Source organism: Mytilus trossulus, chromosome 3 (genome assembly GCF_036588685.1).
Source record: "Mytilus trossulus isolate FHL-02 chromosome 3, PNRI_Mtr1.1.1.hap1, whole genome shotgun sequence".
In the NCBI taxonomy this organism is placed as follows: Eukaryota; Metazoa; Mollusca; class Bivalvia; order Mytilida; family Mytilidae; genus Mytilus; species Mytilus trossulus.
The window spans coordinates 63,448,127-63,474,224 of NC_086375.1; the positions used below are offsets into that span (position 1 = coordinate 63,448,127).

General features: G+C 31.5%; 1 protein-coding gene across 1 annotated transcript in view; it reads left to right on the forward strand.

Moving 5' to 3' along the window:
• The window catches only part of LOC134712087 (neurexin-1-like), a 91,675-nt gene that overhangs the window by 38,731 nt on the left and 26,846 nt on the right, over nt 1–26,098 (forward strand). Inside the window, exons 4-10 of the mRNA XM_063573238.1 lie at nt 7,726–7,881; nt 9,687–9,847; nt 13,412–13,438; nt 17,994–18,146; nt 21,579–22,347; nt 23,188–23,405; nt 24,853–24,961. Coding sequence (XP_063429308.1) covers nt 7,726–7,881; nt 9,687–9,847; nt 13,412–13,438; nt 17,994–18,146; nt 21,579–22,347; nt 23,188–23,405; nt 24,853–24,961 — 1,593 coding nt within the window. The remainder of the gene's footprint in view (nt 1–7,725; nt 7,882–9,686; nt 9,848–13,411; nt 13,439–17,993; nt 18,147–21,578; nt 22,348–23,187; nt 23,406–24,852; nt 24,962–26,098) is intronic.

Below are 26,098 nucleotides of genomic sequence, written 5' to 3' on the forward strand. Positions count from 1 at the left end.
GGGGTAAATATATATCAATGAGTCAGCAACCCAGTAACAAAAAAGACAACAACAAAAGACATTTAGTCATTTTAAGGGTCACATCCATACATTCTAAAGTCAGCTGTTGGCAAGTGTAAGCTAAACATAACATCTTAAAATTATTTATTTTTATGCCCCACCTACAATAGTAGAGGGGCATTATGTTTTCTGGTCTGTGCGTCCGTTCGTTCGTTCGTACGTTCGTCCGTCTGTCCGTCTGTTCGTTCGTCCGTCTGTTCGTTCGTCCGTCTGTTCATTCGTCTGTCTGTTACACTTCAGGTTAAAGTTTTTGGTCAAGGTAATTTTTGATGAAGTTGAAGTTCAATCAACTTGAAACTTAGTATACATGTTCCCTTTGATAAGATCATTCTAATTTTAATGCCAAATTAGAGAATTTATTCCAATTTCACGGTCCAATAAACATAGAAAATGATAGTGCAAGTGGGGCATCCGTGTACTGTGGACACATTCTTGTTTACTGTGTATTTGCATTTATTACTGTCCTACATCAACTTTATCACACCACTCAGTAGCCTATTAAGTGAGCATGCTTTATTAGAAATGTCACAATGTATGAGAAGACTCGATCAAGCTTGCTTTAATAACTGTCCAAAGGAGGGGAAAGTGACCAGGAATAAAAGAACAAACAGATCATCAGGTTTTCTATGTATAGGTTGCATTTCTGTTAATATAGACAATGCAATTTCCCATAGGAACTCCCTTTGGGGCTAAAACTGTGACACTTTTAGTATGAAGTTTCGTGAATAATTATATCCTAGGATAGAAAGTTGATATGCACTTCTATTTTATTAAAAGGTCAAAACATAAGACTGTGTGGCATATTATTATTTTCAACATTTATATGCCCTGAACTTGTTAGAATTTAAACTTATGCTATAATTATGTACTACCTCATTTACTTTTTGCCTACTTCAGAATTCATTTTTCATCCCAATAATATGTTTTTTTTTATATACTGGTAACAGTTCAAAGTATGTCTCTATGAGATGAAACATGGAGATCATATATGGGAACCAGTACATCAACAAAATCTAACTATCTATGAAGGGGGTCTCATTGGGGGGTTCCGATCCCGGATCCTGCTTACTGTTTTGTTATATTCCCGTATCCCGCTTACACTATGTGCGTAAGCAATTCTCATTTTTTTGTCATTTCCCGGGTCCCGCAAGACCTCAATTCTCGTTTTCACGACACAATAATTTGACTTTCACGTATCATGCTTACAAAAAATTGGCAATCCAGCATCACGCTTAGACCCCAATGAGACCCACTATGAATATTATATATCTCCCCAAAAGATGTATGGTTTGAGAAACAGCTGTATTTACAAAGTGCAACCTATAGATATCATAAAATATCAGCTGTTCATCACAATGCAAAGGTTTTTGCTGATATTTTATGACATTAGTGTGTAAAAACCTGGATTATCTATACATATTTAGTCATACTAGCATTAAGTCATGTCAGAACTCAGTCCTATTGAATTAAAAGCAGCTTTATTGACAAACAATATAAGTTGTCAATTGTAAAATTTAGGTTTTAGATGAACTATTCCAAATCTGTTATTAGACTGTAGAATGTTGTAAAACCAATATTTCTTGCTTAGTTTGCATGTTATTTTAAAAGGTTTTTAAAACTGACCCGACAGGCCATTAAATAGTTATTTACTCAATCAAACTTTAAATTACTTATCTCAGAGTCCTTGCAGCAATGTCAGGAATAATACCTACCTTTATTATGATTACTGCAAAATCAAAAGGCCTTAATTTTTATACAACCGCAAATTTTGAAAAATTTTTCGTCGTATATTGCTATCACGTTGGCGTCGTCGTCGTCGTCGTCGTCGTCGTCGTCGTCGTCGTCGTCGTCGTCGTCGTCGTCGTCCGAATACTTTTAGTTTTCGCACTCTAACTTTAGTAAAAGTGAATAGAAATCTATGAAATTTTAACACAAGGTTTATGACCATAAAAGGAAGGCTGGTATTGATTTTGGGAGTTTTGGTCCTAACATTTTAGGAATTAGGGGCCAAAAAGGGCCCAAATAAGCACTTTCTTGGTTTTCGCACTATAACTTTAGTTTAAGTTAATAGAAATCTATGAAATTTTGACACAAGGTTTATAACCACAAAATAAAGGTTGGGTCCGATTTTGGGAGTTTTGGTCCGAACAGTTTAGGAATTAGGGGCCAAAAAGGGACCCAAATAAGCATTTTTCTTGGTTTTCGCACCATAGTGTTAGTATAAGTAAATAGAAATCTATGAAATTTAAACACAAGGTTTATGACTATTAAAGGAAGGTTGGTATTGATTTTGGAAGTTTTGGTCCCAACAGTTAAGCAAAAAGGGGCCCAAAGGGTCCAAAATAAAACTTTGTTTGATTTCATCAAAATTGAATAATTGGGGTTCTTTAATATGCCGAATCTAACTGTGTATGTAGATTCTTAATTTTTGGTCCCGTTTTCAAATTGGTCTACATTAAGGTCCAAAGGGTCCAAAATTAAACTTAGTTTGATTTTAACAAAAATTGAAACCTTGGGGTTCTTTGATATGCTGAATCTAAAAATGTACTTAGATTTTTGATTATTGGCCCAGTTTTCAAGTTGGCCCAAATCGGGGTCCAAAATTAAACATTGTTTGATTTCATCAAAAATTGAATAATTGGGGTTCTTTGATATGCCAAATCTAACTGTGTATGTAGATTCTTAATTTTTGGTCCAGTTTTAAAATTGGTCTTAATTAAAGTGCAAAGGGTCCAAAATTAAACTAAGTTTGAATTTAACAAAAATTAAATTCTTGGGCCTCTTTGATATGCTGAATCTAAACATGTACTTAGATTTTTGATTATGGGCCCAGTTTTCAAGTTGGTCCAAATCAGGATCTAAAATTATTATATTAAGTATTGTGCAATAGCAAGTCTTTTCAATTGCACAGTATTGTGCAATGGCAAGAAATATCTAATTTCACAATATTGTGAAATAACAAATTTTTTTTTAATTAAGAGTTATCTTTCTTTGTCCAGTATAGTAAGCAAGAAATATCTGCAAGAATTTTTTTTAATTGGAGTTATCTTTCTTTGTCCAGAATCAACTTAAATCTTTGTTATATACAATTTACAATGTATATTCACTTTTTACTACCAACTGATAAATTTAAATAATCTTTACCATTCAGTGATAACAAGCAGTTTTTTTACATCATGTATTTAAATGAGTAGTAATTGTTGCAAACTCCATTAGAATATTTTAATTGAAATTAGTTTTGGAATAAGGGAAAGGGGGATGTGAATAAAAAATTGGGTTAAATTTTTCTCATTTGAAATTTCATAAATAAAAAGAAAATTTCTTCAAACATTTTTTTGAGAGGATTAATATTCAACAGCATAGTGAAGAAAACAAAAATTTTAAGTTCATTTGAATACATTCATTCTGTGTCAGAAACCTATGCTGTGTCAACTATTTAATCACAATCCAAATTTAGAGCGGAATCCAGCTTGAATGTTGTGTCCATACTTGCCCCAACCGTTCAGGGTTCAACCTCTGCGGTCGTATAAAGCTACGCCCTGCGGAGCATCTGGTTGAAAGTGCCTGCAGGCTATGTCTACATTAATATTTCATTAACATTGCAACTCTGAACAACCACATAATGAAACAAGAAAAAAAATCATTTTCTTTTTACATTTACTCAAAATGAGAAGTTGCTTTGATGATGGCATGATTTAAGCCCATTAATTCTTACCACCCCCAATACATAATTAGTTTTATGGCTCACAACAAAGTCTGACAAATAATTCTAACTCTTTTGGTCAAGTAAATCTACATAAGAATTATTCTCCCAATGTTTGACAAAGCAGTGGACTTTAAAGTAGAAAGAGATGTAAAAAATATCAAAACTTTAATGCTTTTCCTTCACTTCAATTGAGAAAAAATTCCTCTCAGTAGAGTTTATTTAAGGAGTGAATGTCATTATAGTAAATTCCAATAAAACTCAGCCAGTCAATTTCATAGTATTGAAAAGGAGTTGATGAGGCTGACAAATCATAGTTTGAATAGAAATTGATTCCGAACCCCAATATTGGTATTAAATCAACAGAACCAACTTGTTATTTAATCACCTTTTATGCAAGGCGAAGTTAGCTCACCAGGCAAGACTGTTTGCACTTTGCATACACGACAATAGATATTCAATCAAAATTTTCTGCTTATTGAAAATTGTTTGATTGAAGATGATGGGTGATTAACTGTAATTTGGACTATATAGGTTTCATTCTTTTTTCATGTAAAATCAATACATTTTATAAATTACAAGATTCTAATACTAAATGGAAAAAGTTTGTAGTAAAATTTGACATTTAGATTTAAATGTCATTGGGATAAGCCTTCACATGAAGACATTTCCATTAAGAAGTAAAGAATTTTATTGTATTTATGCTATATATGAAGTAATAGCTGTGGAAGATGGTATTTAATACTGCCTTATTACAAATCAGCAAAATTTAGAAAATTGAAAAAAAATTATATTAAAGTTCAAGTATTGACTGAGTGACATTAATAAAATGAGGATGTACTCCTTACTCCTTAATACATGAAACTACATCTTAAGAACAGTTCTCTTGACTCTGGCCTCTCAAATTTTGCAGTTATCAACACAAATCAGTACAAACGTCTCGGTTTTTTTCAATGAAATGTGAACTTGATGATTGAAACAGAATATTTATCTGAAATCCAATGAAATTTAAACCTTGGAATTTATTGATTGCAATATTAATTTACTATGATATAATTTATTGAAAATGTGGTATGAAAATTATATTGCAGATTAATATTGAAAAGCAACCTATTTAGGTTCTATTTCTGTAGGCATCTATATTTTTATGAAATCTAAACGTTTAGTGCTAAGTCAGTAGGGCAACATCTGAATGTTGAAAAAAAGATAAATGCAGGGTTTGAACTTCCAAAGATAAAATCAATAAAGAGTTTCTAACAAAAATCTTTAACTGTTAAAGTGCCATAAAAGAATTATTTGGATTTAGAAAATTCCTTCCTTGTAATTTTGTTTAGAAATGATCTGTTATTGGTGTAAACATTTCCGTTTTAATGATGATAGTGATCATCAGTTACACTGCACTGTCTACATCAATTTCATTTGATGGTTTAAGTGAAGAACAATCACATGAAAATTACATTTTGCAGTGTGACTCTGTCATGATATTCTGATTTTGTCCTATTTATGCTTACTCTACAAATCTTGATTCAAATTGAGATCAGAACTGAAGTAATGAAGTTAGGGACACTATTTCAATTACATATCATTTTTCAAGAAAAGTTTCATTTATAATGGAAAGATATACATTTGTATGACACTTTTTATATGCATTTCTGTACATTTATAGATCTATTTCACAACTTTTGAATTAATTATATCCCCAGAAGTCAAATTATTTCTTATTTTTCATTTTATAAGCATTTAAATGTATATAAGTAACAAAATTTACAGAAAAAAACCCCCCAAAAAACATATTTTGCTCATTTTGCTGAAAATGACCTTGTCATTAAAATTTTCTAGAATGTAGATAGATTTAATAAGAAGATTGTAGCTTTGATATTCAATATCTCAGTGATCTGATGCTAAAGGTATCATATAAACTCCTAATTGATAATATACCCAATTGTACTCAAACATCAATGATTATTGAGAATTTGAGATAATTCTGTAATGAAACTTTATATTACTATATAAGAGTATGACATTTCAAATCACATAGTATGTCTGAAATATGGATAAAAATACATGAATAATTAAACAATTGAAGCAGAAAATGTAGGTCACTGTGACTCAAATATTCAAGGATTGTCTTATTTTACATTTGTACTGAAGTTGGAAAATGTCAGATTTATTATCACAATAGGTGGAAACTATGCAAAATAATATATCCCAAAAACATTTAATTTAACCAAAGTCCCTCAGCAAGTTGACTGTATATTGGTAAAAAATTGATATGTATCATATGGTTTCTGGCTATTAGACCTCTAACAGCACCTGAGATCACTTTTAGGTTTTGGTGGGGTTCGTGTTGCTTAGTCTTTAGTTTTCTATGTTGTGTCTTGTGTACTATTATTTGTCGGTTTGTCTTTTTATTTTTTAGCCATGGCGTTGTCAGTTTTTAGCTCACCTGACCTGAAAGGTCAAGTGAGCTTTTCTCATCACTTGGCGTCCGTCGTCCGTCGTCTGTAAACTTTTACAAAAATCTTCTCCTCAGAAACTCCTGGGCCAAATTTAACCAAACTTGGCCACAATCATCCTTGGGGTATCTAGTTTAAAAAATGTGTCCGGTGACCTGGCCATCCAACCAAGATGGGCGCCATTGCTAAAATAGAACACAGGGGTAAAATGTATATTTTGGCTTATATCTTTGAAACCAAAACATTTAGAGCAAATCTGACATGGGGGTAAAATTGTTGATCAGGTTAAGATCTATCTGCCCTGAAATTTTCAGATGAATCGGACAACCCGTTGTTAGGTTGCTGCCCTTGAATTGGTTATTTTAAGGAAATTTTGCAGTTTTTGGTTATGATCTTGAATACTATTATAGATAGAGATAAACTGTAAACAGCAATAATGTTCAGCAAAGTAAAACCTACAAATAAGTCTACATGACCAAAATTGTCAGTCAACCCCTTAAGGAGTTATTGCCCTTTATAGTCAATTTTTAACAAATTTTCGTCACTTTTTGTAACTTGTACAAAAATCTTCTTCTCTGAAACTACATGGCCAAATTAAACCAAACTTGGCCATAATTATCATTGTGGTATATAGTTTAAAAAATGTGTCCGATGACACCGCCTTCCAAACAAAATGGCCGACATGGCTAAAATTAGAACATAGTGGTAAAATGCAGTTTTTGATTTATATCTTTAAAACTAAGACATTTAAGGCAAATCTTTCAAAATTTAAATGTCCATCAGAAAAAGATTTACCCCCTCGCAAATTTTCAGATGAATCTGACAATTATTTGTTGGGTTGCTGCCCTAAAATTGGTAATTTTAAGGAAATTTTGCAGTTTTTGGTTATTATCTTGAATACTATCATAGATAGAGATAAACTGTAAACAGCAATTTTGTTCAGCAAAGTAAGATCTACAAATAAGTCAACATGATAAAAATTGTATGAGTACCCCTTAAGGAGTTATTGCCCTTTATAGTCAATTTTGAACAACTTTTCGTCATTTTTGTAACTTGTACAAAAATCTTTTTTCTAAAACTATGGGCCATATTAAACTAAACGTGGCCACAATCATTACTATGGTATCTATTTTAAAAAGTGTCTAATGACCCCATCTACCAACCAAGATGACCGACATCAGTAAATACAGTAACAGGTGAGCGACACAGGCTCTTGAGAGCCTCTAGTTTTTTTATCTACGAGTTTGACTGTCACTCTGGTATCCTTCATCCCTCTTATGGAAACTCTCAGATAAAGCTACCTGTTTCAACAGTCTCATCTTAACCATAAAATCTAAAGAACAACAGCCAATATATTTTTATTAAAAAATCTAAAAATCAAGAATAGATTTAGCTTTGAATTGAATTTGGTGGAAACATGTGTGGTTTTTGCTGTTCTTTAAAAATGAAGACCATATATCTTAACATGTGTTTGATAAAAAAGTTCAAGTATTATTTTTTTTGTAGAAAAAACTCCAACAGAAGTAACATTGCTTGGAACCCAGTATCTGATGTATAATTTTGTGAAAGATAACAACACTGACGATGGTCTACAGAGTAACGAAGACGAGATTGATCTTTATTTCCGTACTCAGCAACCTGATGGATTACTGTTTTTTATAGGTAAGAAGCTTTATTTGCATACAAATAGGTTAGATTAATCAATGACAATGGGGAGGATTTGCTCTACGGTTGTAATCCCCTGTTTTGGTTTGATAACGCCTGATCTGGTTCGCTGCAGTACAAAGAGCCTACTTTTATTGAACAAAATAGATACAGCTCAAATTATAAAGCTAGTTCTGTTTTATTGATTTTTAACCTGGTTTGTATAAATTATTTGTCATGAATTAATTGGAAACAATTTTCAATGTACATAAATCTTCCTCAAAGCATTAATGTCAATAAAAAATACAGTATTTTATATTGTTTTATAATTTGCAAGTTGATTTTATTTGAATCTTGATTTTATAAGAGATTCTTCTCTGTGAAATAGTATCTGTTGAAATGCTGAGTAATTAAGTTAATGGAAACCTTTATAAAATGTGTCATTTATTGTTGTATTGTTTGACGTTAATTAACTTTGAAAGATATCACTCAGATTTATTGCTCTGAAACTATTTTCTTCCAATAAATACACACTGTATCAGTTTAAGTTTTTTTTGCATGTCCAATACAGTTTCCTAAATGCATATTAAACTTAAAGTACAGATATGAACTAGTTTTTAAAGAGTCTTAATGTTATATTGTATTACTCCCTTATCATCACTGTCTATGGAAGTCTTTGTGAAGGTAAATAGGATGTTTTGCCACCTTGAATTCTAAATTCACAAAACTCTATAAATCTATCAAAACGCGTTCTTCAGACTTTAATATAACATTAGTCAATCAGATATCAGTTATAATATATTTTAATTTTGACTTTAATATCTGCTTTAGACTTTCAAACTTCTTCCAGTTCGGGGAAATTGCAAAACTGCCAAAATTGTCTCATTTTTATGTTGCATTGTTTCATCTTAGATGAATATGGCAAAATGCATGACATAAATATGTAAATCTTGCATATTTGACCTCTGAACTGAGAGTGGTAACTTATTTTATGAAGATTTTTCTTTTAGATTGTAGAGGAGCTTGATAATCCATATTTTGTATACAGATAGATTATGGTATACAGTTTTTCCAATACCTAGAGACATTGATCTCAATGACTTTTATTAATAACAATTTAGCAAGCTTGGCATTTCAACATGTACTCTCTTTTAATTGGTATGGAAGCTTTGTGTATTGTTGATGGTACCAAAGATGGTAAATTGTTTTGCGGTGTTATACATTACAGTTACATTATTGTTGACTGCATTAAATAAAGGCAACAGTAGTTAACCGATGTTTTAAATTCATAAATCAATCGAGAAAAAAACAAATCCGGGTTTCAAACTAAAACTGATGGAAACACATCAAATAGAAGAGGAGAACAACGACACCACAGAAAAACAACATTAAAATGCAACACACACAGAAACGAACTATATTATAACAATGGCCATTTTCCTGACTTGGTACAGGACATTTTAAGAAAAAATGGTGGTTTGAACCTGGTTTTGTGGCCAGCCAAACCTCCTGCTTTTATGGAAATGTTAAATATAACATTAAAAATGACAACTTTTCAAGACAGGACTTCAATACAAATATTGAACATACAGGACAGAAAAACACACAAATAATAACTATCAAAAGGTACCAGGCTTATTATTTAATATGCCAGATGCGCATTTCATCAACATAAGTCTCATCGGTGACGCTCAGATCAAAAAAGGTTGAAAGCAAAAACAAGTACAAAGTTGAAAGGCATCGAAGACCAGCAGTTCCAAAAAGCTGTGCTAAATACGGCTAAGGTTATCTGCCAAGTCAAACTTGTATTGTCCTTTTTTTAGGTGATATGACAGACCATATCATCATCACTCTAAGAAATGGAGGTGTGTTTGTCAGAGTTAACTTAGGGTCTGGACCATGGGAAGAACTTTTACCAGCCAATGGCTACAGATTTGATGATAACCAGTGGCACCATCTAGTGGTTAGAAGAAAATCAAGAGAGGTAACAAAAAAAGAAGTATACTTTATTCTTAAAGATGCACATTTTATCACTACACTTTAAGTATTCATAGTGCTGATTCCAAGTATACCAGTATGTAGTATAAATCTTTTGTGATAAAAAAATGCTTTAAAAAATTACAAACTATAGCTTTAGTTTTCTGTATGTCAAATTCCTAGTTATTATATTCTTTTAAGTGCATGTGGTAAATTGTTTAAAAGACTGCAACTTTTAGCTGCAGGTCTGTTTATTTGAAAGAATTAAACTAGATGCTGACCACTTCTTGTGATGATAATACTTTTTAAAGTCGACTTAAAATGTGATGCAAGTAATTTAAAACATCAATTAAAGTGCCCATTACAAGAATTTTCCTGAACTTATATTCTACATGCTATTGAAGCATAAAATGACATGTCGATGACTACATTGATTTCCTCCGGAGGTACTGTAACTAGCATTCTGAGAAAAAAGTCCTATGCATACAATATTATGATTGTTATATCGTGTCACTAACTAACAAATTTCCTCTATAGAAGGCATGATGAAATTTAAGAGACTGTTTTCAAACTTTTAAAATTATACAGTCATTTATAGCAGACACTCCACTAAGAAAAATTAGCTTTAATGTTGAGTAACAAATTTATAAAAAACTTTCAAATAAAATTTTCCGAGTATTGCCATGATGCTCATTTTATCTTACATTTAGTAATTTGCAGTAGGAAAACAATCTTTCTTCCATGGATTCATTACCTGAGTAATTAGATTTCAAAAATTTTCCTGAAACCTGACCACTTTACAACCAGTTTGATGAGTTCCACTATGAAACACAAAATGTTTATGCCCCTTATGCCCACCTACAATAGTAGAAGGGCATTATGTTTTCTGGTATGTGGCTCCTTTTGTTCATCCGTCCGTTCGTTTGTCTGTGCCTCCATTCAGGTTAAAGTTTTTGGTCAAGGTAGTTTTTGATGAGGCTGAAGTCCAATCAACTTGAAACTTAGTACACTTGTTGCTTATGATATGATCTTTCTAATTTTAAAGCCAAATTAGACTTTTGACCCCAATTTCATGGTCCACTGAACACAGAAAATGAAAGTGGGAGTTTCAGGTTAAAGTTTTTGGTCAAGGTAGTTTTTAATGAAGCTGAAGTCCAATCAACTTGAAACTTAGTACACTTGTTGCTTATGATATGATCTTTCTAATTTTTAAGCCCAATTAGACTTTTGACCCCAATTTCATGGTCCACTGAACACAGAAAATGAAAGTGGGAGTTTCAGGTTAAAGTTTTTGGTCAAGGTAGTTTTTAATAAAGTTGAAGTCCAACCAACTTGAAACTTAGTTCACTTGTTGCTTATGTTATGATATTTCAAATTTTAAGCCAAATAAGACTTTTAACCCCAATTTCACGGTCAACTTAACATAGAAAATGAAAGTGGGAGTTTCAGGTTAAAGTTTTTGGTCAAGGTAGTTTTTGATGAAATTGAAGTCCAATCAACTTGAAACTTAGTACATATGTTCCCTATAGTATAATCTTTCTAATTTTAATGCAAAATTAGATTATTACCCAATTTCAGGGTCTATGGAACATGGGAAAGGATAGTGCGAGTGGGGCATCCATGTATTTAGACACATTCTTGTAATGTTCTGTAAGCACATGCTACCTTGTCTTTGCTCATTCTGTACAAATTGAGAGACATATGACCATATGATGGTTGATGTATTTGTCTCATACAAATTACTAGCAACTATGAATTATTTAGGCAATATTTTCCACGTTGCTAAATGGTGGATTGCATCCTTCTATCATGTCTATGGGAATGACCAAATGAGAGAAATGAGACTCACTGATGCAACTGACAGAATATATATTATCACCTTTAGTTTTCATAAGTAAATTAATATAGAGAAATAAATCTAATAGATTTGGGACGTTATGATAACATTGTCAATTATATAGTCTAGAATCAGAAATCTAGACGTTCTTTTAATTGGACTGCATCTACTTTATAAGTGCAAGACCCCAAAAGTAATTATATTTGTCTGCAGGAAATTAATTCTCTCTAAATTCTGTCAGAGAAAATTAATATCCTTTAGAAGAAAATCAACATAAAAGGTGAAAAATATTGGCTTATTTGTTGCAGATATGCTTTATGATTGCAGTGAAGTGAAATTTGATATTTTATATGATCTATTTGTCGATCGAAATATTATACAATTTTGTACTATCAGTGAGAAAAAATCTTAGTTTTTGTTCATTCATTTCTGATAAACATTGGTCATTTGGAGTCAGCACTGTGAAATATTTTTATCTACAAGCTTTATTAATTATTATTCTTTATATTTTATTTAATAGATTATATGATGTAATATTTACACCTATTTTAATCAGTATATCACACTATAGTAACAGTAGTGAAATGTTAAGTGGCAAATTTTCGTAAGAGTTTTTTTTAATATTTCGCAATTCAGATGTTGCAAAAACACAATCTCATGTAGTTTGATCTTAAAATAAGATCAAAATCAAAGACAAGAAAATAGGGGGAAAAAAACTCCATGGCAGATTAATTTGGTCTGTTAAATTGTCAAATTAAAATGATACAATAATACTCTTAATTATAATTGGATGACTTATTGTTGAATTTAAAAAAGAAGATGTGTTCTGATTGTCAATGAGACAACTCTCTAGAAATTAACAACTATAGGTCACCGTACGGCCTTCAACAATGAGCAAAGCCCACACCACATAGTCAGCTATAAAAGGCCTTACTAGTAACAAAATTTTATTAAGGTCAAGATAAGTTAAAGTAATTGCAATTTATGCAAAAGGTTGAGAGAAAAAACTATCAAATAAGTCACAATGATTAATTATCTACAAAAAGTCATTGGACACACCAGATAGTAAAGCTAATGGTCAGGAAAAACCACAAATCAAATTTTATAATACCATTGTGATATTGAAGCTGACTTATGGTACCTTATCCTTTTGAGATATTTGCTTTTAAATATTTATTCACTATAGATTTACGTGACTGGTATATCCAGGAACTGGTTCAGTGTTAAGCCCTGGAACTGAGTTTATACATTTTTTATGAGACTTGACAGTTATCACTGATGTAAAAGTGAAAAAAAAACGAGAAACTATAGAATTTGAATTGAACTATTAACACTATCATAAATGAAAATAATCTGTCTTGATATTTTACATTTTACCCTGAACTTTAATAAAAATATTGGTCCCCATTACCAGGTAATAAAATCCAATAAATATAAAACTAAACATTAATGTTAGGATGGTTGTGAGGAAGTTAATGAGTTGTGTACTTATTTTAAAAAAACTTTTTTTCAATACTAAAATCTAAAATTCTAGAGAAAAATAAAGTTGAGTGATGAATGTGAATGCAGATGTAATAAGTGATTTTAGCAATTTTTTATCCTAAATATTGCTTGCATGTTCAAATTATGGGCACCTCTTATTGAAATTGCTAAATATTGCACACATTTAATTTAAAACCACAGTAGTATTGTATAGTTGCATCATGTTTGAGTTTTTTACTTTTTTGCCGTCAGCTCACTACAGGGAATGCTAAAGCAGTAGTAAGTAAGCATGTCCCCCCACAACACTGCACGCTTTGTCTTATGTTTGTGTGTCATCCTGCATGGTCATTAGCTAATTAAATTGTATGTCATGTGATTGTCAAATCAAACAGTAGAAAAGTGCCATGTTTTTGTATTACTGTGACAAAAAGATGAACTTTTGTTCTCGGAATCCATGAATTGAGTTGTAGGTTTGTGAAAATACCATTTACAGAACTACTAATTATCAGGGAGAAGGCTTTAATTTTGTGAAACCTATATATAATTAGATGAAAACTGAGTAAAAAGTCAGTTGAATGGGGATAAAAAAAGAGAAAATCTATATTAACCTAAGCGAAGGTTGAATTAGTTGGCGACCAGAATTATTAGACAAGTAATTATGTTATGAATCCAATTATCATTTTATTTTCCATTTGATTGTGTTCTCTAAAACTATAGTCTATAAAAGCAGTTAAATTGAAATTTGCCACAAATTAATTTGACTTCTGTTCTTTTTTGTCTTTGCTTGTTTTCTGTTTATAGAATAATGGTTAGAATAGATAAATCCATTGTCTTACTCAGATGGTTAAAAAACCTCCATCTAACAGTCAAAGAAAATGCATACAAAAGCCTCACAAGACCAATAATAGAGTATGCTAGTCCAGTATGATACCCAAACTTTAACACCAAAATAGATCGTCTAGAAATGGTCCAAGAGACAAGCAGCAAGATATGTTTCCAACAAACACCATAATCACTCAAGTGTCAGCAAAATGATTGAGAACCTGAAATGGTCATCTCTAGTAAAAAGGTGCAAAAACGCAAGACTAACTATGCTCTATAAAATAGAATACAACAAATTGGCTGTAACTAAGGAAGGTCGTCTTATGAAACCAACAGGACTGTCAAGGAACATGCACGACAAAAGTTTCCAAATACCAGCATCCAGAAGTGATTACAGGAAATACTCATTTTTCCTGAGAACAATCAGGGATTTGAAAGCTCTCCCTCCTGAGGGTAGCATCAGCTCTGTCAGTCAAGGCCTGACAAAGCTGAACTAAATTATCAAATTGGGGGATGGGGGTCTGTATGCACACCTAAGTCATGGTATAATAAGCAGCTCCTTGATTGTGGCCATTATCAGGCAGAAGCAGAAGCAGAACAAAAATATGGAGACCCACTTGTGAAGACAACAAAAAATTGTTTAATTATGCCTTATCAAAACAAATTTAGTCTTATAAACATTTTTGATTCAGTACCTGTATCTACATACACCTTGGTAATATATATAAATATTATGGATTGCAAAGGTTTGTGATTGGATAACAACACAGAAGTGTCAGTAAATATTCTAGAAACTGCCAAGGGATATAAACTCTAAGTCGGTTATTTATACGAAACAGAATAGAATCTTAAATTTTCAATTACAGGTAGTATTGCGTTATATAAAAACAACACCAAAAACAGCATTTAGAAATATAATGAACATTAAGCATTAGATGAATATTGCCCTATACAATGTTTTTTACGCAGGATGGTTTTTTCTCGTAGTTGCTTTTAGATTTAATTGTTTTATCCATTAGCCTTGGCACCTATACTTGTCACTATACACTTCAACAGTATTTTGGGTCAGGCTGAAATTAAATCCCATTATTTACTCCTTGTGTGGAAAAAGTAAGAAGTAATGAGGCAAAAGTCAGTAATTTCAAATCTCAACAGGAAACTTATTGTGATGCTGTGCCCATAGTTGAAGGTTGAATTCAGATAAAATTGACATTATAATTAGCCTCAGTTGTTCAGGTTATGATCAGAAACACTCCTGGTATATTGTACATCTAAGGATTAATTTGATTATTTTTACTTACATTTAAGGAAGAAAATAAAAGATTATAGCTTACTTAATTACATCATGCAAAATCAAGGATGGTAAAAAAATATCTGAGGTTCATTTATTTTTCAAGGAATTCTCATGTCAGTCATCTATCTTGATTAAGGGCATTGTCTTAATGTACATGTTTTTGAATTATTTAATCAAAGTGTGTTTCTTTCCTGTTTTACTCTCATTGATCCAAACAAGTGAATGCTAATTGAGATACATAGCCTTGCATAGTTAATACCAGTGATTAGCAACCATTGCATGTTAGTTGTTTTGTTTACTGTGTCAGAAGTATTGTGGAAATGTTTGTTCCTTATGACTCTGTATACTCTACAGGATATCTGATATGACAATTGTTAAGGGTATCTTTCCTCTAAGTACTCATTACCCTTACTTATTGTAAAAATTAAAGCATAAGGGTCCCTTCATGCTAAACATCCACCTTGAGCAATATAAAATTATTGTTGTATGCTTTATTGATATTTAAGAACTTTAAGGTAACAATTTGGCAGTGTACATTCTTCATTTGAAACTGGTATTATTATACTAATTCATTATAATAGTTTAAAAGTCCTACTTTGAAAACAAACACTAGTATTCAAATTCCTTGACACATTTTCTTTGGGTTTTATTTTTGCTTCTCTATGCTCTTATAGACCTAGCCTTTGCATTTTGTTTCCTTAGAATAATTAATAAAGATATCATTTACTTCTGAAAAAAGCCTTTCCAGCACCAAAATACTGAAATCATTAATCTATTCAATTATTTAACTTTTTATCTAGAAACATGCCTAATTTGTTGCTTCTCTAACAAGAATCCATTTTGACCTGCCTGTGTTCTCTGCCTTATATTCTTGCTATACTAGAACACTTACATATAAATATTAAATAGCTATTAAACAAGTACCGGGGTAATATGGGTAAAGGTATTCAAAATCATCATACACTCAAAACCATAGTCCAGCTAAGTAAATATGATGATACATGTAATGGTATATTTAAAAAGAAAGCACTAGTTTGTATTGATATATTTATATTTTACAATGATGACTATCAAGAAAAAGGAAAACAGGTCTTTCATTTTTCAGCATTAAGATTGATGAGTTATATAGTATTAGAACAGTACCATTGGGGAAAACAAACAGTAATTTATCTATGTCTGACAATTATTTAATTGATTTAAAAGATCATTTTCTCAATTTCCTTCTAGCATTGTCTTTATCTGTCAGATGTACAAAAATCAATTAGGAAAGTATACTTTGTCCTGTTCAAAGCTGTGATATCGCCACATTTAATCCTATAAGAATAGAACTTTTTACAGGGGAATAGAGATATTTGACACATTTTAAATTTAGGAGATCTACAGACTTATAGCAATTGGAGCTTTCAAAGCTGGTGACAAATTTGCAAACACATCAGTTCTAATTAATTCAAATTTTCAGTTAAAACTATAAAGATGTTGTTAAAAAAATGTTATACAGTGATCCATTGATGCTGTATACTGGATCTAATACGGATCAGAACAGCAAGAACTTTTTTCTACCCAAAATTCCCTTGTATTAAATTCTTATCAAATCCTTTTATGGCTGACTATGCGGTGTGAGCTTTGCTCATTGTAGAAGGCTGCACAGTGACCTATAGTTGTTAATTTCTGTGTCATTTGGTTTATTTTTACCTTTTGAGAGAGATGAGTACCTTGTAATACAATGTTGGCTGTTGCTCATTGTTTTCAGACTTGACAGTTAACTTACATGTTCACTTCCTTAGCAAAAAGCTTTGATTGGTTTTTGTAATGTCATTAGCATGTGATTAAGATGAATAAGAGCATAAAAGATTAATCTAAGACCCAGCTTTAGAAGGCTTTCAAACTAGGAGCATAACTTTGACTAAACTTTCAAAGTGTTGCGATAAACAGATACAGTGTAATCATTTTGATACAAAGTTTTATGGATTTCTTGAATAAAAACGAACTTTTAACTCGGACTCAGACTTCTCTTGAACTGAATTTTAATGTGCGTATTGTTATTCTTTTACTTTTCTACATTGGCTAGAGGTATAGGGGGAGGGTTGAGATCTCATAAACATGTTTAACCCCGCCGCAATTTTGCGCCTGTCCCAAGTCAGGAGCCTCTGGCCTTTGTTAGTCTTGTGTGGTTTTAAATTTTAGTTTCTTGTGTATAGTTCGGAGTTTAGTATGACGTCCATTGTCACTGTACTATTATGCATATTTTAGGGGCCAGCTGAAGGACACCTATGGGTGCAGGAATTCTCGCTACATTGAAGACCCATTGGTTGCCTTCGTCTGTTGTTTGCTCTATGGTCGGGTGGTTGTCGCTTTGACATATTCACCATTTCCTTTCTCAATTTTATTTCAACATAGTTTACATTTATCTTAGTCTTTTATTAAATCTTGGGCAAAAAAAGAAATAATACAATTTTTCCTCAATTCACTAGAATTAAATGAAGCTACTGAAACAATTTTTTTAATGATTTTGTATCCTGACCATGAGTTAGAAATGGTTTGAATATGGTCAAAACAGTGGACTAAATAATTTCAGAAGTAAAGAATATGAGAGGTACTCTGCTTTTTACAAAAGAACTGTTAGTTTGCAAGATGGAGAGTAAAGAACATTTTTTTCTTCATGAATAAGTTAATATATCAACATTTGATTATGTCTTAAAGTTTTGTTCTCTATTTTAGATCCATGTAGAGGTAGATGGTTCACATAGACTTGACGGGACTACTTTAGGGTCATATGTCATGTTACATATCATTACATTGTATGTTGGTGGAGGACCTAGTCCACTTTACAAAAACAGACCTACACACAATTTTAAAGGATGTCTTAAAAAGGTAAAGTTTTAAATTGTTTGTCATCAGAGGCAGTTGAAAAGTGAAGATTTTTTAGTTCCTATCTTTTTGTTCACTGTGAATTTTAAATTCCAACATGCCTTGAACTTAAGGTTTATTGTCTTAATGATAAGAAAACAAAATTGATTGAAGAAAGGGATAATGACATTAAACAAATATACCTCTTGAGCTATGAGGAGAATAACACTAGATCAGAGACAAAAAGATCAGAATATTTCTATTTCCCACAGGAAAGCTTAATTGTACTTTTGCAGAATTATAAATGTAATCTAGAGTACTGTGTACTTTGCACTACTCGGAACTGTCTTTCACTTCATTATCCGGGATTTGAATTTTTTATGTTCTACTTCTATTTTTAAAGTTCCCATGTTTGTTTGCACTTTTATGGATTAACTTAGAAAATAAGCAACCGCACAGGCAGACAAAATAAACATTTAGACAAGTGAGCATCAGGTGTTTTATCTGAAAATTGTATTTTAAAGGTGATTGAATCCCTAGCTGGGTATTTACTAATGTTTGAAATTTTATTTTCGCTTCTGGATTTTTGATTTTATCTCTGAATGTTAGTCATTACTAAAACATTAGAAATTATTCTATTCACTGACTGCAGTTTTTAATCAAGATGAAATGGAACTGAAGGTTCCAATTAAACAGCATGTAATTCTAATTATTTTGGAATATGAAAATTAAAAAGTAGTACTCTTCAAAAGAAGAAAAATGTTATGAGTTTTGTAAGAAAGTAATGAGTATTAAATGAATTACATCATGTACTTTTCATATTAGATATTAAAGAAAAATGCTCTTCAAAAATAAATCATTTTTGAATAAGTTGCCTTTTATCATAAATTTTTTAAGCCATGTCCTATGATTTTGTCATCATGACAAACATTTAGGAATGCTGTTTATTCCTGTGGGCGTACAGCCATATGCATTTAAGTTTATAATGAGACTATAATACTTTCCTTGAAATTTGTAAATGAAGCATTCTTTCATTTGTTTTTTAAACTGTTTGTTACACAGAGAAGCATGTACAACATGAGAAACAGTAATAAGAAAAGACATGTCCCAAGGGAATATTTTCCTTAGAAAACAATTAATGCAAGACTGGATCTTCAAAAAGTTCTAATCAAATGTCATGGCACATTGGAAATCATTACAAGCAAAAAAACCTTCAGTAAATGAACATATAATGAACTAATGAATACTTGAGAATTACTTAACGGGCGTGAAAAACCCTTTGCATTTATAATTTACAATATTATTTCATATGTTCAAGCAGTTTTTACCTAATACTTACTTAGTAATCTAAATTTTATCTTGTGAGGTTACACATTACATAAAAATAAGAGGTTCTACCCTCCACTCTTCCTGTTGAAATATTTTTTTATATTGATCGTATGATGCTTTTGTTTATTAGGTAAAATGTTTCATATTTTGGTCGTTGATTTTGATCAAATATAAAAAAGAAGATGTGGTGTGATTGCCAATGACACAACTTTCCACAAAAGACCAAAATGACACAGACATTAACAACTATAGATCACCATATGGCCTTCAACAATGAGCAAAGCCCATACCGCATAGTCAGTTAAAAAAGGCCCCAATACGACAACGTAAAACAATTCAAACGAGAAAACTAACGGCCTTATTTATGTAAAAAAAAATAACGAAAAACAAATATGTAACACATAAACAAACGACAACCACTGAATTTACAGGCTCCTGACTTGGGACAGGCACATACATAAATAATGTGGCGGGGTTAAACATGTTAGCAGGATACCAACCCTAAAACAACATAAGAACAAACTATAAAAATCAGTTGAAAAAATCTTAACTCATCAGATGGACAAAAACACAAGTGAACGTGGCCAGGTACTTTGATACATCCTGAAGCTTGTTTTTGTTGATACTGTAAAATAGATCATTTGCACAACCAAACACTAACAAATACATTAATAAATTATATTTAATGAATATCCTTATTGGCATTAAAAAGAATATTGTTCCTGAAAAGTATCAGATGTTTCTAAGAGGTTAAATTACCTGATCAAAGAACATTAGAAGTGTCATTTACAAAATGTCTGTCAGAGTGGACTTATTAATGTGTTACATGTAATGCATTAATTTAAAATAAGAAGATATGGTGTGAATGCCAATTGAGATAACTCCCTCCCCCCCCCCCCCCCTCCCCCTGAGACAAAATGACAAAGAAGTGTATAAGTATAGGTCAACATAAAGCCTTCAACAATGGGTACAACTGATACTTCATAGTTAGCTGTAAACTGGCACTGAAATGATCACAATGTAAAACAATTCATGTTCATATGCAGTCATTGTGTGTGCTACTACATTATGTACAAAAAAAATGTTTAAGTGCTTTTTTAGTGATAAGGTAAACAGTTTTAGAAAAAGTATGCTCTTTTAATTCACTACTACTTCCATGTGGTGAACAGAAGATATTTATATCAGCAGACCAAAATGGTTTAACCTGTGATAGCTTCAATGTTTTATATAAAAAAAAAATGTTTTGCATGTGTTTTTGGTAAATGAGTGCTTATAGACAAATTTATTAGGGTAAATTTTAAAAAATATTCGCAGAAATGAAAATTAGTGCAATTATAAAACACATGTAATTTAGCTGTTAACTTAACCGCTTCCTCTTTTACTTTTCACTCATACCTTTTATCTACCTAATTAAATACTGCATAGATTGTTTAAAAGTTTATAACCCTACAAATATAAAGAAATAAAGTTACATAAGAAATCTATGGATTGAATGGTTTTACACTTAAGATTTTTTGGGCCCTTTATTGCTTGCAATTTGGTGTGTAGTGTTGTAGACCGTACTTTTACCTATTAAGGTTTACTTTTACAAATTGTGACTTGGATGAAAGAGCTGTCTCATTGGCACTCATACCACATGTTCTTAAATCTATATAGTTTTCTTCAAAGGACAAGGTTTAAACTGTCATTGGTAAAGATCTATGAGTGGTTCTTGTTAAATGTCCCCTTTGTAAAGACAAACTTATTAAATTTTCTACTTAAGATAAGTTATCAAAAACCAAATTGTGTAAGCATAAAAATGCTACATGTAAAATATTTAAAAAAAAACCCATGTCAACTGGATTTCTTAAATTTAGATGTTCTAAAATTTCCTCCTTTTGATCTTAATCAGAGATACGTCAAAAGGTACCACACAAAGTGCACAGTAAGAACCAATCTAGATTTTTTTTAACCCTATAAAATATATATATCAGTATTATAGATGCTTCATGTATTTAGTAGAAGCAAAACAAAACTACAGGTTAATAAAACAATATTGAAGATTGCTCACAGTAATTGAAAGCAAGCTCAAAGTACTTTTAAATCTAGAGTATTGCTTTCTAACAACAGTCAACTTTTCTGTTTTAGGTTGTTTACAGTAGTAATAAAATATCTATGGATATCACAACGATGGCAATGGATGGTCAATTGACTGTATTTGGTGATGTGATCTTCAATCAATGCCAGGATATGGTAGAATCCCAGCCAGTAACATTTACAACACCCGATTCTTACATCGTGTTACCAAGGTGGGAAGTTGGTATACATGGAGGGAGTATCTCATTTACTTTCCAAACTAACGAGCTTAGTGGTGTCCTAATGTACAATTATGGTTTAACAAATGAAGACTTTTTTGCATTTGAAATTTTAGACGGTAATCTGAATTTCTTGATAAATTTAGGTTCAGGAACAGAAAAAGTGAAAATGAAGTATGTTAGTGATGGTAAACCACATTCAGTCTCTTTGCATCATGCTGGTAAAAATGGTCATATTCTTCTAGATGGGAATAAAATTACATATGCACTAGGAGGTCCAAGCAACCATCTAGATCTGGATAGTAAGCTGTATGTTGGGGGTATCGACAGATCTATTCAACAACGAATAGGAATATGGGCTGCAATATTAAGCAATGGTTTTGTTGGTTGTTTACATGACTTAGTTATGAATGGGAATAAAATAGACTTGATCACAGCTGCCAGAAAACAGATGATCTCAACCATCAAGGATTTCTGTAAAGTAATGGAACCTCAGTGTAACCAGGGCTCCTGTCTCCATCATGGGGTGTGTCATGAGGGATGGAATCGGTATATGTGTGACTGTCGTGGGACAGATTACACAGGACCTATCTGTCAGAAAGGTAAACATATAAATAGATGATATTGAAAAGTACAAAAAAATACCCAAAGAGGCTATACATTTTATAAATGTCTTTATGCTTTTACACTTGATCTCTCCAATTACAAATCAAGTTACCATAAAACTGATTTTTATGTGCCCCTTCTCTCATTCCACTAATATTTCAAATGTTATCAGTTGAATGTAAAATAGACATGAAATATTTCCCACTGGACTTTAGATAACTATCAATTTATTAATCATTTACAAATTCAGAACATATATAACTACTCCAAAGAATTCTGTCTAAAGCAGATAAAGACTAAGCCAAGTAGACAGGATGTGATTCAATAAAATTGATAAGTCAACATTGTACAGTATATGGTTAAGAAGCTTATGTACTAGTAATGTATCTGTTGCCCACTAACAAATCCTGTGAATATGAAAGTCCAATGAAAGTATTATATTCCTTCATCTCTCGGACATATTTTATTTCCTTTTTGTGTGTGCCCTTATATACATTTAGATATATGAAAATGTGGTATGAGTGCCAATGAGACAACTCTCTTTCCAAGTTACAATTTCCCAAAGTAAGAATTTTATTCTTGTAAAGAAAATGTAAAATAACATCACTTAAGCAGTTGGAGGACAAACAAAGGCTAAAGCTCATGAACAAAAAACAAGCTAAAAAGCTAAAATCATTTTCCTTCAGATAACTTTTAAGACATTTATCATATTTTTTAACCCAGTTAAATTACATATTATTCTGTTTCCATGCATTTGTCTGTAGACTCGCCCTTTGAGAATTTATATGTTCATTTAAAAACATACAAAACTGATTAAGGTTTAACTTTCTGTTAAGGTGCCACGACGCTTGAATTTAATGGGAACCAGTTCTTAAAGATAACAATGGACGACACATCAATAACAGAAGCCGAAGATATCTCATTACGATTCAGGACAACTCACAAAAATGGATTATTGTTTATTACATCGTCAGATAACTCCCCTGATAAGATGGAGCTGTATTTGGAATCTGGTTCCGTGAAGCTCGATATCAAGATAGGCCAAAGCTCCAAGGTATTGATAGCATATTGTTGTGAGAGATTGTATAGTTGTTTAATATAATTCCCATGTATGGGATGCCTCCAAGACAATTCTAATAAAGGATATAATTAAGGATAATGTTTTTCGTATTAGTAAATTTGTTGTTGAATAATTATTCTGTACTTTAGAATACTACGTCAATAGTTCAGAAGAATTCCAAGGGGAGAAAAACTTGAAAGGTGTGTTAAATATGTATTTCCTAATAATGACTGAATCAATAAACTCAGCAATGTTTGAATTTTACATGAGCAGCTATCGTAGTCGCGTGAAAAAAGGGTATAAAACATTATCACAACTACGATATTAATTAAAAAGTCCATTTCTAACATTAATTTGTAATAGTTTGCTTATCATATCTCAGATTTCAGGTAGTTAAACATCAGCCATATTGATTTTTGATTGGTTAATTTACTGGACCATGACTAATTATACATTATTGAATGTCAAACATCAAGTGACAAAATATTATGTAAATGAGTCCAATAAAGAATGGCTCACAATCATTGATCAATTACTATATTACTACGGTTTCTGATAGTGTTACAATCTTCAATTACATCCTGAACAAATTTAAAGACCACCTCTGTGAAACTAATAGCATTAATAACTGAGTTAATAATTTCTTGTTTCTGAGTCTAAGGGGTTGTGGGCGAGTCAATTGTTTGTTGACCAAAAATAAAAGCGCAGTTTGTCGTTGGTTGGATATCCATTACTTAGAATACATTGATTACATCATTGTTAACAAATTACAAATTTTCTAGTAAACATTTGATTACTTGCATTGGACAATATCCAGCTTGACACATTTTATAGACTAATATCTTTTCCGTAAAATTATGTTTTTCCAAGATGATTTTTCCAATTTGAATGTACTGTAGACATATATACCCATATCTCTGTTTGTAAATGCCTTATCACAAGTGGGAGAATACTTTGCCGAACATTGCGTGCAACCCCATATAGTTGATTGACTTGTACTAATAAGCACATCTGACATCATTTTATATTATGTAATGTTGTCTTACGTTGGCTTCACTTTTAAGTGTTATGTCCTGTTCTTGCAGTCTGATAATAACTTTATGACATTGCAGTCATTTAATAAAATTGATCAATTGTATAAATGTTGTCTTAGAAAAAAATGAATCCATCATCATTTCCTTTTAAGAATGGATAGATATTACTGTTTTTGTATGTGTATAGTAATCTTCTAAAAATTTTGAGATACAAATTTGACAGTTTGAGATAAATATTGATTTTATTATAGTTGACCGTTATTTCGATTACTGAATGTTCTACTTTAAATGGACAGATATATATATATATTTTTCTAGATAATGTCGAGACTAGTTTTGGGAAAAAACTTTCAATTTGGTTGCCTATATTTTGAAAAAACTTTGATTATATCACCACTTTTTTTCAGGCATTAAGTTTTCGTAGATTAGTAAATGATGATCGATGGCATACTGTTTACCTGAAGAGAAGAGGGGAAATAATCCAGCTGAAATTAGATGAAAACCCTTATATTGAAGGTATAACCATGGTGAATCTATATGAATTGGAACAATGAACCAACCTCGTGTTAAATTAAATGAAAACCCTTATGTTGAAGGTTTAATTCTGGTATATCTAAATGATAAATCAGATCAAAACCCTTATATTGAAGGTATAACCATGGTATTACTAAATGAATAAGAACAGACAAAAATGTATACAAAGATTTAAAAGAAATTTAAATTATTTTTTTTTTGTCAAGTTTTGTTCAAAAATCAGTCCTGATTAATTAATATATGCCATGCAACGAAGTTACAGAGGGTAAAATGTTTTTGACCCGTCCATTCATCAGTCCTGTTTCTTGTCATCGCAACTCCTCTAAAACCACACAATGGAATTTTCACGAAACCTTTTTAGATGAAAAGGACATATTATGTAGTTATGAAAATTACTATTCAATTTTTTTCTAGGAGTTACGCCCCTTTGAACTTATTTGCTTCAATGTACTACTACAACAGTTTGTCTTCGCAACTCCTCTGAAACCACACAACAGAATTTCATGAAATTTTGTAGATAATAAGGACATATACTATGTAGATGTGCATATTGACAGGAAATTATTTTTCAATATTTTTTCTTATACAGTTTTTTTTCTTACACTTATTTAATTTCTCCAATGACAATGTGGGGACATGGGGTAGGTGAGCATGCTCACTAAGGTTTTTTAATATACTAAAGAGTTATGCCCCTTTGGAATAGTTATTATATGGAAAATTGCTTTGTAAGCACTCTCATTTGTACAATTATTGCCAGATTTTATGAAGATTTTATCATAGGTTCATATCAGCAATATCTCTGACAAGCTACATATCAGTGCTGATCAATTATTTTTTAAAAGAGTTATTTCCCTTTGAAATATTAATTGTATAAAAAATAACATTATAAGTGCTCTCATATGAATAATTCTTGCCTGATTTTTATATCAAAGGTTTATATAAGCAATATTACGGACAAATTATCAAGTCTGTGACAAAATATTCTAATGAGTTATGCTCCTTGAAAAAAATAGTTATATTGGAAATTGCATTGTGTATGCTCTACAGCCTCCATTTCTCTAAGATAATATCATAGTTTTATAGTAAGGAGTTTTGAGTTTTAGGTACAGTTAAATAACG